We start from the raw sequence: 16,606 nt of genomic DNA, 5'->3' as shown, positions 1-16,606 counted from the left end.
TATCATCCATCAGTATTTGAGGTTAATTTTTCATTAGAATAGATTTTGTCACACGACTGCCAAATTCGGTATTCAAATAAGTGCTCCGTTACTGAAATATGATAAACCAAAAGACTACCTCCGTTGATTTCCAAAAAACCGCGGGTAATCCCCACGACTACAAACAACTGACACAAATGCATCCTAAAGCTTTTCATTGGTCGAGATATAAATAAATGTGACCTAGAAACATATGGGCACATGACTATGTACAGGATTCCCCGTCACTCTGAGTCTTGTTTACATAATAAATACTTCAACCGGAGGTCAAAATTCAACATTTTTCAGACGTTTTGGGAGTTATTTCGGTGCAAAATCAAGCAAATTATGTCATATTTTACAGATTCTAAGCACAAAACTGATTGAGACAACGAAGGGTGATGATGTTTTCAGGATTTTAAATATATTTTACTTAAAATGTTGAGTGGTGGAAGGCTTGACACCGTCATTTGTTGATGTTTACAAGTTGCTCAAACTCCTCGTATCACATTTTCTGTAGTTATTTAATTATGCTGCTGTTGTATAACAGATTTATGGGCGAGATTTATGTAGTACATTGAAACTGGTTTAATCTATGAACGAATTTGTCCGTATAAATATTAACTTCCATTGTTTGGAAGTAGACCTACCCCCCTTTTTTCAACAAAAAAAATCAGCTAGTCAAAAGTTGTTGTCTGAATAAGCATGCAAAAGTGCAAAGTGTAAGCATTCAGGTAGTCTTTGTTTTAAGCCAATTTTTAGGGTAATGGTTACAGTCATTCTTTGATTCTGTAAATTATTATAAATCTGAAATGTTTCAACTTGTCAATTTTAAAAAGTACATGTACCAATCAACAAATATTGCCTGCCTACTACTGATGCATCAATAATTTTCATATTTTGTTCTTGTTTATATAAAAAATACTAGGCAAGTGGGAAGTTAACACTCACACATGTTTATAAATGTCTGTCATTACCCTGCTTATCAAGCAACCTGATATATACACTGTGACTAACTATTCATGTTTGAGTGTGTCTTGGCCCTGGGACATATTCAACTCTTGAGAACTTGAGATTAACATTCAATAGGATGCCTAATACATCAAATTCTTAATACATGTAAGAGCTACATGTATATGACCATGTATATGACCATCCAAAGCATTAACAAAATGCTATCACTTCCAATAAATCCAATGTCTACTTTAAAAATCGTATATGAATGTCTCACTCTGATTTTGGTGATCCTGTTTTGTTGCATTGATATAACTGCTTGACCCACATTTTTATTTTACACCAATCTACAGGAAAACAAATCTTGGACTCAGGATCTATAGTTTATTAAGAATCATACCATTCCTATATCTGTGTGCTGATTTTTCTGCAATAGAATACCTTTCCACACATTTTAATCCATTCTAAAAGCACACAATTGCAATAATTTGCAAAATCATGTGTTTACATATCTAGGAAAAAGGGCACATAGACATCTCATTCATAATTCTACACAAGGAGCAGGATCTGCTTACTCTTCCAGAGCACCTGGGATCAATTATATATTGTGGGTTCAAGTTGATCAGTTTTCTTTTTTCTAATTTGTATATTAGTTTAAACTTTTCATCAAAAAGTCTGAAAAAAGAGAAATGTATCTACTGAAAATGATTTATTTAGGTGCAGGGGTTACCACACTTTGAAATCTACATGGAAGCAAAACAGTGAAAGGTCATGTCATGATAGGCCACTTGAGAGACCTCAGAGAAGTGAACAATTCTAGAAACTTTCCATTTAAGTCATTCAAACCTTATAAAGAATAAAAGACCATCATTTTAACTTTTTATATCTTTTATTTTTCTTATGTCTCAAATACTACAGTACATACATGTAAATGTCTGATACCAGTGACAGATCCAGAACTTTTTCTAGGGGGGGGGGGGGGGGTTGCTGCTGCTGACTAACTTAAGAGGGGCCCGCTCCAGTGATTCCCTATTTAATCAACCAATTTTTTCCTATGAAAGGGGGGCCCTATGAATATGCTAGCTTTGCATCAATGAATCTCAGGTTTTTCAATGACATTAAGTAATATTGTATTGCAACAGCATAGTGTCTCGTGTACATTTACCCCACGTTATCAATATAAAATGGGGGAGTGTTTCACATTGTATGTATATTTGAAAATATAAAAATGTTTAGTAATAAAAGTTTATTAAATATAAATGAATAAATACAAAGTCATAAAAAAAATGTTAAAATGAAAAAATATGTAAAAAGTATTTTAAACAATTAAGGAGAACTATTGTTAAAATTAAAAAGTTTTTTAAAGTAAAATCAAGTCAAATAGTCCTCTGTCCCATACATGTAAATCCTCAATATAGAAATCCTGCTCTTCTTATTCCTATTGTTATCTGAAAATATATAATTTATGCAGATGATATTATCAAATGAATTTAATTTCAAACTTCTCTAGAGTTGCTATATGATCGGTAAATTATAATATATTTTAATTGTCTACTGACAAAAACATGATCTTCTGAGTTCCCAATTTAAAAAAAAAATGTTGAAGGAAATACTGGAATCTGAAGGATCAATCCTGAAATCATGAGCTAAAAAATACCCAATCCCGAGCTAAAAAAATACCCAATCCAGACGTCCCGAAAAAGGTCCTCTAGAAAAGGTAATAATTATACACACCAGTCACCAACAGATGTTTGGAGAAATTTTCTACTTATAAATTCATTTACTTAGTATCTAAAATTCATCACCATAATAACATATCAACCTTTTTAATAGATATAAATAATGTTTAAATAAAGTATAACGTAATATGCAACATTAAATTATCTTACAGGTATCTGTTATTTAAAAGATAACTTTTCATTCAATCATTCATATCTTTAATTCTTCATACCAGTAATTGATAATAAATGTATCCAACGCCAATAAAACCTGGCCACAACACCTAGCCAATACTGAAGGTGACAATAAAATTCAACAATAAATCACATAATTTTTTTTTTAGCATGGAAGGAGGGACAGAATTTATACTTTCCTACTGGTGAATATTTCATATACCTGAAATCTTTAAAAGATATTTTACATGCCCATATGCACTATTCAGCAAAAATAATAGTACTGTTGTTCACATAGACAAGGGTCTGGATGGGGTGTTCTGCATTTCTTTATCATTTAATCCTTAAGTTCATTTGTCTCTTTTTTTTATACTTTTTGTCCATAATTTCTCTTTCCTCAATATATAAATTAGCACATCAATAGTTCAAAATGATTTTGACCAGACCTCTGGCTTGCTGCTAGGAATATTTAGATTTTTTTCTGGGATGCATAGGAAGTCGTCCCAGAAAAAAAGTAGTCTCGTCAGACTTCATAATTATTTGGACTATATATCATGTCATTTGCTCTATTTTTTCCTTATTTCATGGTAAATTTTCTCTATTCTTGTTCCTTTAAGCATTAGTAATAATTCTCTAATTCTTTATATGTTTTAATAGTCATAGTTCCTAGTGGCAGATCCAGGGATAGGGTTCCAGGGATTGGAATCTCCCTTTTTTGGGGACGATCAATGCGTTTGAATGGGGACATATAGTTGGAACCCCCCTTTATCCTGGGGATAGTTATTTTTCTTCTCTATTTTTATTGTTTGTTTTTTGTGTTTTTTGTCACACTTTTTGGGTTCAAAAATAAAAATGTTAACCTTTTTACTATTCGAGACAACCAAACAAATCAGCACAAATGCTTTACACAGCTGTAAAAATTTGATTAAAATTTAAATGCTAACATTGACATGCCAAAATTCACCGTTGGAAAAGGGGCGTTTATTTACATGTGGTCTACGGAAATTTACTGGATTTCAGAATCGAAAAGAGGCAAACATGTAGCCATAACCCGATCTGATCAATAAATTATGTTATGGATAGTATTCATATCTTTCTACTAACCATTAAAAGTAATAATACTAGGATTTCGTGAGCTCAGAAACCTTAATCTGTTGAAAAATGGCGTCGATTTATGTGCTTCCTTTTCGCAGCCTCAGTTACAATTTGACACGGAGTGATGGGTATTTATGCAAATATTTAGGGACTCCTATCATCATAGATACTATTTTTGGTCATGTTATATTTAAATAGCCAATAGGATGCAAATGTGTCAGTTATTTTCAGAAGGGGAAAACACCCGCAATATTTTTATCTTCCAAATCACAACGTCACTTGCCATTTTCAGATGTTCGTTTCTTGTAAAATAAAATCTTCTAAGATGAAAAAATAGCATGGTCACCTTTAAAACTTACCTATATAACTAATTGATGATGAAATGACACAAGTTTAATTGTCTTTAATGATAAATTTCTCGAAAAATCACACGTACACGATGTAAACAAATTGCCGCGATGGCGCGATACTGTCGCCCTCTATGAAAAATCGCGATTGTCGCCCTTGATTTTTTGGCCGTTACGTCATATGGAAGGAGGCGCAGAATCGATCCGTGGCTTTCCCACTGGGTTAAAGTTTTTGGTCAAGGTAGTTTTTGATGAAGTTGAAGTCCAATCAACTTCAAACTTAGTATATATGTTCCTTATGATATGATCTTTCTAATTTAATTGTCAAATTAGACTTTTGACCCCAATTTCACGGTTCACTGAACATAGAAAATAATAGAGCAAGTTTCAGGTTAAAGTATTTGGTCAAGGTAGTTTTTGATGAAGTTGAAGTCCAATCAACTTCAAACTTTAGTACACATGCTCCCTATGATATGATATTTCTAATTTAATTGCCAAATTAGACTTTTGACCCCAATTTCACAGTCCACTGAACATAGAAAATGATAATGCATCCGTGTACTATGGACACATTCTTGTTTCTTTAAAAAAAAAAAGGAATTCTCCACCGAACATCGGTGGTTCTCTTCGAGCACTCTGGTTTTCTCCGCCTAAAAATTTCTACGCGCCATAAAATATCATAATAGTGATGAAAGCGCCATTAAACACCCATCAATCAACCTATCATTGTAAGTAAGTTTAATCAGAATAAAAATGTTTATATATACCCTCACCTTAACTGAATCCGTATGTTTGTTGTGTTCTTTTGTTCACGTGTTGATCAGGCATTTTGCAAAAACATCAGTAGATAGAGCAAATTTTGAATTTCTGTTAAATGGTGCCAACATTCAATATGTATCCTCAATATCTAGTTTAATTATTAGCTGAATTTTTTAACTATCAATTAATGGCAACTACTGTAGCAAAATCTGCACTTAGAGGATTGGGTTTATTAATTGTAAAATGTAAAGTCCATGGTGGATTCATACACAACATATTCACGATTTTTTTGTGTGCTCCGCCGTAGCTGAGGGGGCATTTAGCGTCTGTACGTCCCAACATTGGTTTTCGTTCTCTAATGTTAGTTTGCCTTAACCAAATGTTATGAAACTTATACACAATGCTTATTATTACAAAACACAGATCAAATTTGGGAGCGTCACTTTTACCGTTCTTCAGATATGTTCCTTTACAACTTTATATGATATGCAAGCGGCTGCATCATATGTTTCATTCACCATTTATAACTCTATGATATAGTCAGTCATAAAATAAGGATCAACAATCTAATAAACTCATCAAAGATAGATGTCAGGATTAAAATTTTATATTTACGCCAGACACGCGTTATGTCTACAAAAGACTCATCAGTGACGCTCGAATCAAAAAATATTTAAAAGGTCAAAATAAAGTACGAAGTTGAAGAGCATTGAACACCAAAAGGTCTAAAAAGTTTTGCCAAAAACTGCTAATGTAATCTATTCCTGAGGTAAAAAAGCCTTAGGTTTTGAAAAATTCAAAGTTTAGTTAACAGTTAATTTATAGTTATGAACATATCAAGGATTACTCAAGTGTAAGGCACATCCAACAATGATATACAGAACCGAGCAAAGGGATGTTACATGAGGGAGGGGGTAGCAAATATACTTGCAAAAATGCATTTATAGGTGATATGGGTTCTAAACTAAAAAGTGTTAATCAGTTGATAACAATTTTTGATACTAGACTATATGTGTAGATATTAAATGGTTTTTTAAATTGTAAAAAGTTAAAGGTAATAAGAACAAGTGTTATTATGTAATGCATATCTTGAATTTTTTTTAAGCATTAATTATCCTGTAAAATCAATGATTTTGCACTTGATTAAAATACAATTGCAAAGATTAATATGATTAAAGATAAAAGATTTAATAAATATAAAATTGCTGATGTATAAGGGTTGCTTTATGAGGTAAAATGTATACGTAATAATATCATGAAAATAGTCTCGTAAATTTTAAAGATTGGGACATACATTGTACATTGTAAATTGTTTTTCTTAATCTGAAATGTATTTTACTGTATATAATATAAATATACATATTTAGTATGTGGCGAGACTTTAATTAACTATTTAATCTGAATCTAAATCTGCATAGTCTGGAAAGTATATCTTAAATAACTAATAACTCTGTATAATAATGTTATTGTGCGTAGATTATTAAATACCGAAATGTGTTTCATTCATCGTTTCAACTACCTCATTTTTTTCTCGATTTGATCAGCAGATTTAAAAACAAAACTATGGTAAATTTTACTTTATTTAGCCATTTAACTTTATTGAATTGTGTGTCACAGACGAAAATCGGGTTTGGCGTACTAAGGTATAGGCTGATACTGTACATGTATCTTTGATGAGCTTGTTTGTTGTTTCAGTTAAAGAACAGAGACAACTGGAAAAAGTAATTGTACTTCAAAGTGCTATAATTTTAGAGTTCACATATCTTATGTTTAATCATTAAAAATTGAATGATTTCAATTTGGGATACAATATTACATTACACAACCACCACACTGATCATAGTATTTAAAGATACGCATGCGCTATGTCAATGATATTTATATTTCAATGAAAACAAACACAAGAATCGTTACTATTTTTGTTTGCTAAAAACTGTCATGGTTTTGTAGAAATTAATAATACACGAGGTATCATAAAGTTTATGGCAATAACTACTTTTTTTTTTAATTAATAAATTCATACGAATATTTGCTGAGTATCATACATATATAGTATATATAATTTTGTCTTGTAGACTATAAAGAAGACAGTATAAATTTACTGGTCATATTGTTACCACTGTTCTGCTCATTTTTGTTGATAGTAACTGTTGGTTGTGTCGTACTATATCATAAAAGACGACAGACATATCACAAAGGTAAAACACAGTAGTATAATGTATTTGGTTATTACGAAATATGTATATTTGCTCTCGTCATGCATATCACCTCCATAACTGTCATCACATATAAACTGTCAAAACATATGAGTGTGTAAACATATTGAAGTCAAATATGCGGAGAAAAAATAACTTTTTAAAAGATATCTTATTGTCTGATACCAATTTACCTCGCCCCCTTTTCAGAATGATACAATTCGCTTTAGACAGGCGTTATATGCGGGGTTGCAGCAGCTACACAATTCAATGAACTGACAGCTTACAGAACCAAATTATATTGATCTTGTCAATACTGAATATATTTTCTGCGTAGCTAATTATCTATCACGTATATCATATTTTCCCATTATTCATTTCAAGATAGATAAACAACAAATTCTTAGATGACTCACCCAAAACGGTAATAAAATGAGATTACCTGTTTACATTTTGTACCATAGTATATCAGAAGCTAATAGTGCTGCCGATAATTGTTCACAATAACATAAACAATCCTATGTTTATCAACGGACAATGCAAATTTTGAAGGTAAATTCAACTTCATATTCAAGTTCATCGATTTTTCTTCTTAGAAAACATTGACTATCACTCAACAAACACTGACGAAATCATAGCTGAAAGAAGCAAAAGTTAAAAAACCGAGAATACATACGTAAGTAAAAATGATAAACTTTCTTAATATATTAAGTCTAGACCTGTATACCAACATCTTGCATTGTACAATAGTAGTATATAATCTGTTTAGCTCTTAGCCTATATTTGCAAATTGTAAGAAAAGTTTGCAATTTATTGTAACACTATATATATATATAATTTAATTTTGGATGTAACGCGTCTTCTGATTGGCTGACGTCGTTTTGTTTATCACCCCATAGACATAAGTTAGTCATGTGACCGTGACGTCATCAACGTTTTGTCATGGTTCACTCTGATTTAAAATAGAATTTGTAATTAAATTGTAAGAAATAATTGTAATATGTTATCTTTCTGTTCGAAATAACATAAAACATGTGGTGCACACTTTAAAATAACCCGCTACGCGGGTTATTCAGTGCGCACCATTTTTTTAATGTTATTTCTTCATAGACAGAAAAAATATAACAGTCATTCCTTAAATAACTGATTAATTGCATAACCTAAAATGTGTAAACAAAAACTACATATTTGTGTGTATAGATTTTTTTTTCCTTTAACTTGTTATTTTTTGTAACTGAACCATTTAAAAGGAGATAACTCTTATAATAACAGTTTTATAATGAAATACGTGTAGAAATTTTATTAAATTTTTCACTTTCTGCAATAGAATAACATCTGTTACATCATTTTGTGTTATTTTCTTAAAGAATATTATCAAACTTATCTTCTCATGTTTAATTTTTAAATTTTTATCGCAAAGATTTCTTTTTAATCACTAAAGAAAGTGATTAATCATGTCCAATCTATGCTAATTTGTGCAATTTTCCAAGATTTGTAGCTTGACAGAAAGCACTTTGAACCATACTCTTTTTTCCACTTTTTTTGAAAAAAACCCATAGTAAAATCTTCATTAAGGCAAGGTATAAGAAAATTATATCTGAAACTATACATGCTATATGTATTTATATATCGATGATCCACCGAGGATATTTGTAAATACCTTGAATCTTTCAATTAACTCATCAGTTCCGTTTGATTAATCAATTTACCAAATATAAAATGGAAAATATTTTGGAAAATGAAATAATCTATCATCAATAATGTTCATTGTTATACATCCATCTTGATTATAAACGTTGAATTTCATACTGCCTGAATCATACATTAATTATTTAGAATTACACATTGTCGCACGCTTAATGATAAATTCAAGTAGAAAGTAAAATGTATAACAACGTATCTCAGATGAAATGAGAATTCAATATTCTGTGTAAACAAAAAGTTTTATGTGTTGCAACAACATACGAAATTTTGATACTTTCTGTACCCTAATAAATTAATATAACGCAAATCTGTAATTATATTTCAGATGACAATTGAGCATAAACTTGAAAAGAAAAAGGAATACATGATGTATAAAAAGTGATGAATGCATAGTTATTCGTTCTAGTATGTAACATTGCTATCAATTTCTCTCCAGCAATTTCTATAGAGTATATCATACGATACAAAATGCATATACCCTTACTTCAAGGTTACTACTGCATGTGAGGACTATTAGGCAGCTATTGTCTTTAAGGTTTTATTTTTAGTTATCATTATACATATTTTATTTTTAGTCATGATAATTGTAAAACCCGGTGTTTAATTTTTGAATATTGTTGTTTATGTATTTTTGTATATATTGCTACAAAGATTTTGTAAAGAATTATATTCAGAATATATTTTATACTCCATACATTGCATAACAAAAGATATACAAGATTCTTACCTGAAGAATAACATATAGAAAGATGTGCTATGAGTGCCAATGAGACAACTATCCATCATAGTGACAATTTATAAAAGTAAACCAGTATAGGTCAAGGTACAGTCTTCAACACGGAGCCTTAGGCTCACACCGAATAGCAAGCTATAACGGGCCCAAAAACTTACTAGTGAAAAAACATTCAAACGAGAAAAACCAACGGTCTAATTTATACAAAAAACGAGAAACGAGAAACACTTAAAAAACACATAAACAACATAAACAAACGACAACCAATGAACATTAGATTCCTGACTTAGGACAGGAACAAATAATTTCAGCGGGATTAAACGTTTTGATGGTACCAAACCTTCCCCCTTTTCTGAAACAGTAGTATAACATCACAACATAGAAAAGCACACTATCAAATATCAATGACTTAACTCAATCGAAAAACAAACTGACACAAATAAACACACAATGAACGAATAAATTTGATCTGTGATACAACATGTACAATTTAAATACAAATAATAAAAGTAAGGGATGAATTATCAAAGTAAAAGTATAAAACTGCTGTGAAATGTTATTTTTGTTTTTAGAAAAACACATCAATTTTAAAAACAAAATACGTCATAAGTATACTTAGATGTGTATATATCTTAGATGAGTATATATCGTATGTCAAGATTTAGATTCTTTTCTTTTTTATCTGATCTGATGAGTTAAGTTCTTTTCAACTGATGTTTGTAGATTGGTTTTTGTTGTACATTTACAGCAATCAGAGACGAGCTTCAAAGTAATTGTGAAACTGCATATTCTATAGGCGGCATGAATCAGATGTGGATACTTAAAAATTCCAAAGATCTTTTAGAGTACATACAATCTAACTTTCATTTATCTTGCAACAGTATTTACACACTTGACTTTTCTACACTTTACACTTTACACAAGTATTCCACGTTTCAAACTTTTTGAAAAAGTTGATATTGCTTTGTTTCATAAAAAAGAATGACCAACGTAAATACAAGTATCTTATCTTAGGGAGGGATAAATCCTACTTTGTAAAGGATCACTCTGATTCAAAAAAAAATTCTCTGAAACTGACATAATCAAGATGCTTGATTTCTTGATTGACAACAAAATTACTTGTTACGTTCGGAGGACGTGTTTTTCAACAGACTGTCGACATTACAATTTGTACCAATTGTGCCTCTCTTCTTGTCGACTTGTTTCTTTATTATTATGGCGCTAACTTCATACAGGAACTTCTTAGGAAGAAAAAAAAGAGGTTAGCAATATCCTTTAACTCTTCTTTCCGCTATATAGATGATGTTCTTTCACCAAATAATTTAAAATTTGGTGACTATGTTGAAAGCATCTATCCCATTGAACTAGAGATAAAGGATACAACAGATACAGTTAAGTCGGCTTCATATCTTGACTTACATCTAGAAATTGACAATAAATGTCGGTTGAAAAAGAAAATTTATGGCAAAAGAAATGATTTCAGTTTTCCAATTGTGAACTTTCCATTTCTCAGTAGCAACATTCCTGCAGCAGCTGCATACGGGGTATATATCTCCCAATTGATACAATATTCCCGTGCTTGCGTTTCCTTTCATGATTTGCTTGATAGAGGGATGCTGCTCACAAGGAAGCTATTAAACCAAGAGTTCCAAATGCTGAAATTGAAATCATCCCTATTGTACATTTTACGGACGCCATCACGAGTTGGTTGACCGTTATGGAATAATCGGTACCGTTTCACAACTACAATCTCCTCCCCTTTCATGAATGTGAGTTACCGAATTAGACTATTTCCCGGATTTGTTATAACATGAGCAACACGACAAGTGCCACATGTGGAAAAGAATCTGCTTACCCTTCCGGAGCACCTCAGATCACCCCTAGTATTTGGTTGGTTCGTGTTGCTTATTCTTTAGTTTTCTATGTTGTGTCATGTGTACTATTGTTTGTTTCAAACAAATCCGGGTCACAAACCAAAACCGAAGAACATCAACTATAAGAGGAAAACAACGGAAAAACTGAAAAACTTAGCTGCTACAAAAACAAACACGAGGATAGAGAACAAATACATAATATAATAGTTTATTACTACCTGTGAACCACAGAATATCAAAGAATACCTTCAACACATAGTTCACCTCAATATCATTATGAATTGTGCGTCACACGAATGTATAATGCATAATAAAATGGCGTTACACGTTAAGTTCCAAAACTATAATGAATGTTTGAATTAGGTTTGTAATGATGTGTTTAGCTCATCACTTGGCGTCCGTCGTCCGTCGTCGTTAACTTTTACAAAAATCTTCTCCTCTGAAACTGCTGGGCCAAATTTAACCAAACATTGCCAAAATCATCATTAGGGTATCTAGTTTAATAATGGTGTCCGGTGACCCGCCCAACCAACCAAGATGGCCGCCATGGCTAAAAATAGAACAGAGGGGTAAAATGCAGTTTTTGGCTTATAACTCAAAAACCAAAGCATTTAGAGCAAATCTGACAGGGGTAAAATTGTTAATCAGGTCAAGATCTATCTGCCCTGAAATTTTGAGATGAATCGGACAACCCGTTGATATGTTGCTGCCCCTGAATTAGTAAGTTTAAGGAAATGTTGCTGTTTTTGGTTATTATCTTGAATATTATTATAGAGATAAACTGTAAACAGCAATAATGTTCAGCAAAGTAAGATTTAGAAATAAGTCAACATGACCTAAATGGTCAGTTGACCCTTTTAGGAGTTATTGCCCTTTATAGTCAATTTTTAACCATTTTTCGTAAATCTTAGTTATCTTTTACATAAATCTTCTCCTCTGAAACTACTGGGTCAAATTAATCCAAACTTGGCCACAATCATCTTTGGGGTATCTAATTTAAAAATTGTGTCCGGTGACCCTGCCATCAAATCAAGATGGCCAACACGGCTAAAAATAGAACATAGGAGTAAAATTCTGTTTTTGGCTAATAACTCAAAAACCAAAGCGTTTAGTGCAAATCTGACAAGTGGTAAAATTGTTTATCAGGTCAAGATCTATCTGCCCTGAAATTGTCAGATGAATCGGACAACCTGTTGTTGGGTTGCTGCCCCTGAATTGGTAATTTTAAGGATTTTTTGCTGTTTTTGGTTATTATCTTGAATATTATTATAGATAGAGATAAACTGTAAACAGCAATAATGTTCAGTAAAGTAAGATTTACAAATAAATCAACATGACCGAAATGGTCAATTGATCCCCTAAGGAGTTGTTGTCCTTTATAGTCAATGTTTTACAATTTTCATAAAATTTGTAAATTTTTATTAACATTTTCCACTGAAACTACTGGGCCAAGTTCATTATAGATAAAGATAATTGTAAGCAGCAAGACTGTTTAGTAAAGTAAGATGTACAAACACATCACCATCACCAAAACACAATTTTGTCATGAATCCATCTGCTTCTTTTGTTTAATATTCACATAGACCAAGGTGAGCGACACAGGCTCTTTAGGGCCTCTAGTTTTTTTTTTTGTATTTTCATACCATTACCAGCTTAAGAATACTAACAGATTTATGTTAGTAGTGGTGTAAATATTTGTATTTTCTAACCATGTCGGTTTTTCTTTTTAAATAAAAACTGCATAAAAACAAATTAATTTTGTGCATACAATTGCTTTAAACTAAAAATCATTAGACATCACACAATATCGATCCAGACTTACACATGAAAAGTCATAACTAACAAGACTAAATACACTAACACCTACCTCATTTGAATTTGGATAGTGGTCACAAGGACAATCATACCAAATTTCCTTTTTTTGTCTATTCAAAACTATTGATGACCATCCTAGGATATGAATTTGACTGTAAATCGACGAGATCTTAATCAATGTGGTCTAAGTACAATTCTAAGATATATTTACCTTTGATTAGATGGCACAAATGTTGTCTTCTGAATAAAAACAACTTACTTTGAATATCATATTGAGGACATAAATTAAAATAACCAAAAACTAAAAACGGGAAGATTCTTATCAAATAGCAAAATCTAAAGCTCAAACGCATCAAACTAAGGAAAAACCCCAATTGTCATAGTCCTGACTTGGTATAGGTATTTTACTATGGAGAATATGGTGTATTAGACCTAGCGTGAACGTAAGTAAATGAAACCTCCAATATACATGACAGTCGCCTGAAATTCCATTATATTGACAACAATGTGTGAGCTAAAAAGACCAACATGATACAAAAAAAGTCATGTGATAGGTACAAATGTTCACAAAATTTTGAACAGCAGTCTACATTTTAGGATAATCGTAATCAGAACAAATAAATAACTATTTTAACCCAGAATTTACTACGATTTCACTGTTACTAGCTCGAAATCACTACGTCTTAATTACGATTCTACTATTATAATGATACGATTATACTACAATTAGGAAGACATTAGTGCGCTGCTACTTCGCGCTACGACCTTATTAACAACGGCTTCTACCTTTTGTTTTGGTACCATTGGCGGCTTTTTTTTTTATCATGGAAACTTGTGTGTAATAGGAAAGATATTTACATAGAGTGCAGTGACAAACGTAATGAAGTCGTGGTTCCAACGTAGTATATTCGTTTTGAAATCGTAATGCATCCTGGAAGTTCTTGGTACAAGCACACAGAGATGGTTGTTTTTCTATGATCAAGTATAAGTAGACATTTTAAGTTCGTGAAAAGATTTGAGCTAGAACGTGTTACTATCGTATTGGAATTTTAGTAGGATCCTATCAACATTGTAGTACGCAGTTAAAGCTGTGAAATATTGAATATCATAGCCAACCATACATAAACTTGACGGTACCAAATAAAATGTGTTACCGATGCGATTTTAAAGGAAGCACTCCTCTGATGTCAGACATTGTCAAAAAGTCTTATGACAGGTCTCTAAAATGCAAGTATATCTAAAAAAAAAATACGTGTGTACTGGCGAAAGGTCAACGCCATTATCGATAATTTCAAATCGAATACCCTTAGGTTCATTAAACCGGTTACAAATCATATAATAATAGAATCATCATACGATGAAATTCATCCGTCACGTGCATAAAATATATTTTTTATGGCTCTCAAATATCGATTAAAATATAAATTCACAATTAAAACGGATCCCCACTCACACACACATGCAATGTTCAATAGCAGCTTCAAGCATTTAGTTGTCTTAATTGTAATTGAAACCCATTGTTCACCTTGGCTTAATCGTTGTTCACTTTCTTAATAACAAGATTGTCAGAATTTCACAATACTTTCGCATAAAGATATACATGGTATAATGATCTCCCTTTCAATACTATTTTACATGTTTTTTTAAACAAAATCTGTTATATTGTAATAAATGATAATCATTTACTTCATTATAATGAAGAGCTTAATTGATCGGTGCATTATTCTCCGGGATCCTCTAATCATCCACAGTTTCATGTTGCTCAGTCTTAAATTGTTCTTTTGTGTTGTATGTGTAATTGTTTGTCATTAGTTTTTTTTTTTGTATTTTGCCATGGCATCGACTAACGAGTATGATAATACCTTTAGCATCCTCTCACACTACTTTGATAAAAAATATAGCTTAAGTAAGGCGAAATTTAAATTATCGTCCATTATCCTTCCTGCCAGTTGTTTTTAAGAAATGTATATCTAATGATTCACATAGGCTTCGGATTGTTAACCAAATGCATATAAACATTCACAACAAAGACATAATTACCGACGTACATGTACTTGATCTTTTCATTCGTTGCAGTTCATTCTCATTATTGCTTTTTTTCTTGAAAATTTTGAGAGAACATATCAATAACGAAAGCCACGCGATTATTCTAGTTTATAAACATCATTAAATCAATTGCTACATATTCGAAGCTATCACCGACTGTGTCGCGAAAAGATACTGATATTGAATCACAATCAATATTATCAGCAAAGCAAAAATACCGAACTTAAGGAATATTTGAACTGTACTCTTACAAATTTTACAAGTGTTTCCCCGAAATATAAACAAATATGTCAATGATTATGCAGAATTTTCACAAATTCGAAAACTCGGGGTACGCTGAAATTATTCAACATCAAACTAACTTATGTATACAACTCGTCTAAATATCAACCCAACAATGTAAGATCTGGCAAAATGGTTTGTTCTTTCTTTGTCGGGAATCGAACTCATGCTAATGACATATCGTGAAACCAAGTCACATGTACTGTATCCGACGCGCTAGACCACTCGACAACCTTGACTTCATATATGTTGCATTGCATCAAAAGTTCCCGTATTTCGAGGACATCATCTTCGGTGTATAAGTTGTCTCAATAACTCTAGTAATTCACAATGCAAGCTTTTGCATTTCTCAAAATCAGGGAATTGTTGTCTTTATCAAATTTAGTTGGACATCTTTTATGAACTGCATATACTTGTCAATGTGCATAACTCACATAAATTAATGCATAGCAACAATATAATTGACATGGATGTGTAAATGAAGCAGCGAAATCTAGAAAAAGACACTTATTTAAGAAGTTAAATGCACCCAAAGAACACGAACAGGAAAATGTTTTAAAACGAAAGAATACATCTTAAACGTAAATTTTAAAAATTCAGTAAGAAAATCGTATGGTCGAATTTCCGTAAAAAATGCTTTTTTTAACGTTAAACATGTACTTAGGTGATCTTAGGTAAAATTGAACAAATCAAAAATTCAAAATTGGTACATTTAGCTGCAAGAGTTTTAGTTAAGGATAAACAAAAAGCTAAAAATATTGATAGGTCATGGAGCTCCTTTTCGAGATATTTGATTTATAAAATATGACGGGAAAAGTATGACTCGGACTTTTAGCTTATATTTGCATTGGTTTTATTTGGGTCTTAAATCAAAAGAAAGAAAATCAAGAAT

The 16,606-nt window shown here is 31.7% G+C and overlaps 1 protein-coding gene across 1 annotated transcript in view; it reads left to right on the top strand.

Moving 5' to 3' along the window:
* LOC143059097 (uncharacterized) overlaps positions 1-10,228 on the top strand; it is a 41,365-nt gene extending 31,137 nt beyond the window's left edge. The window contains exons 6-8 of the mRNA XM_076232586.1: positions 7,141-7,263; positions 7,857-7,936; positions 9,290-10,228. Coding sequence (XP_076088701.1) covers positions 7,141-7,263; positions 7,857-7,918 — 185 coding nt within the window. The 3' untranslated portion in view covers positions 7,919-7,936; positions 9,290-10,228. The remainder of the gene's footprint in view (positions 1-7,140; positions 7,264-7,856; positions 7,937-9,289) is intronic.
* Positions 10,229-16,606: the final 6,378 nt, after the last annotated feature.

This window comes from Mytilus galloprovincialis, chromosome 14, assembly GCF_965363235.1.
Source record: "Mytilus galloprovincialis chromosome 14, xbMytGall1.hap1.1, whole genome shotgun sequence".
In the NCBI taxonomy this organism is placed as follows: domain Eukaryota; kingdom Metazoa; phylum Mollusca; class Bivalvia; order Mytilida; family Mytilidae; genus Mytilus; species Mytilus galloprovincialis.
This window is presented reverse-complemented; position numbering and strand designations above follow the sequence as displayed.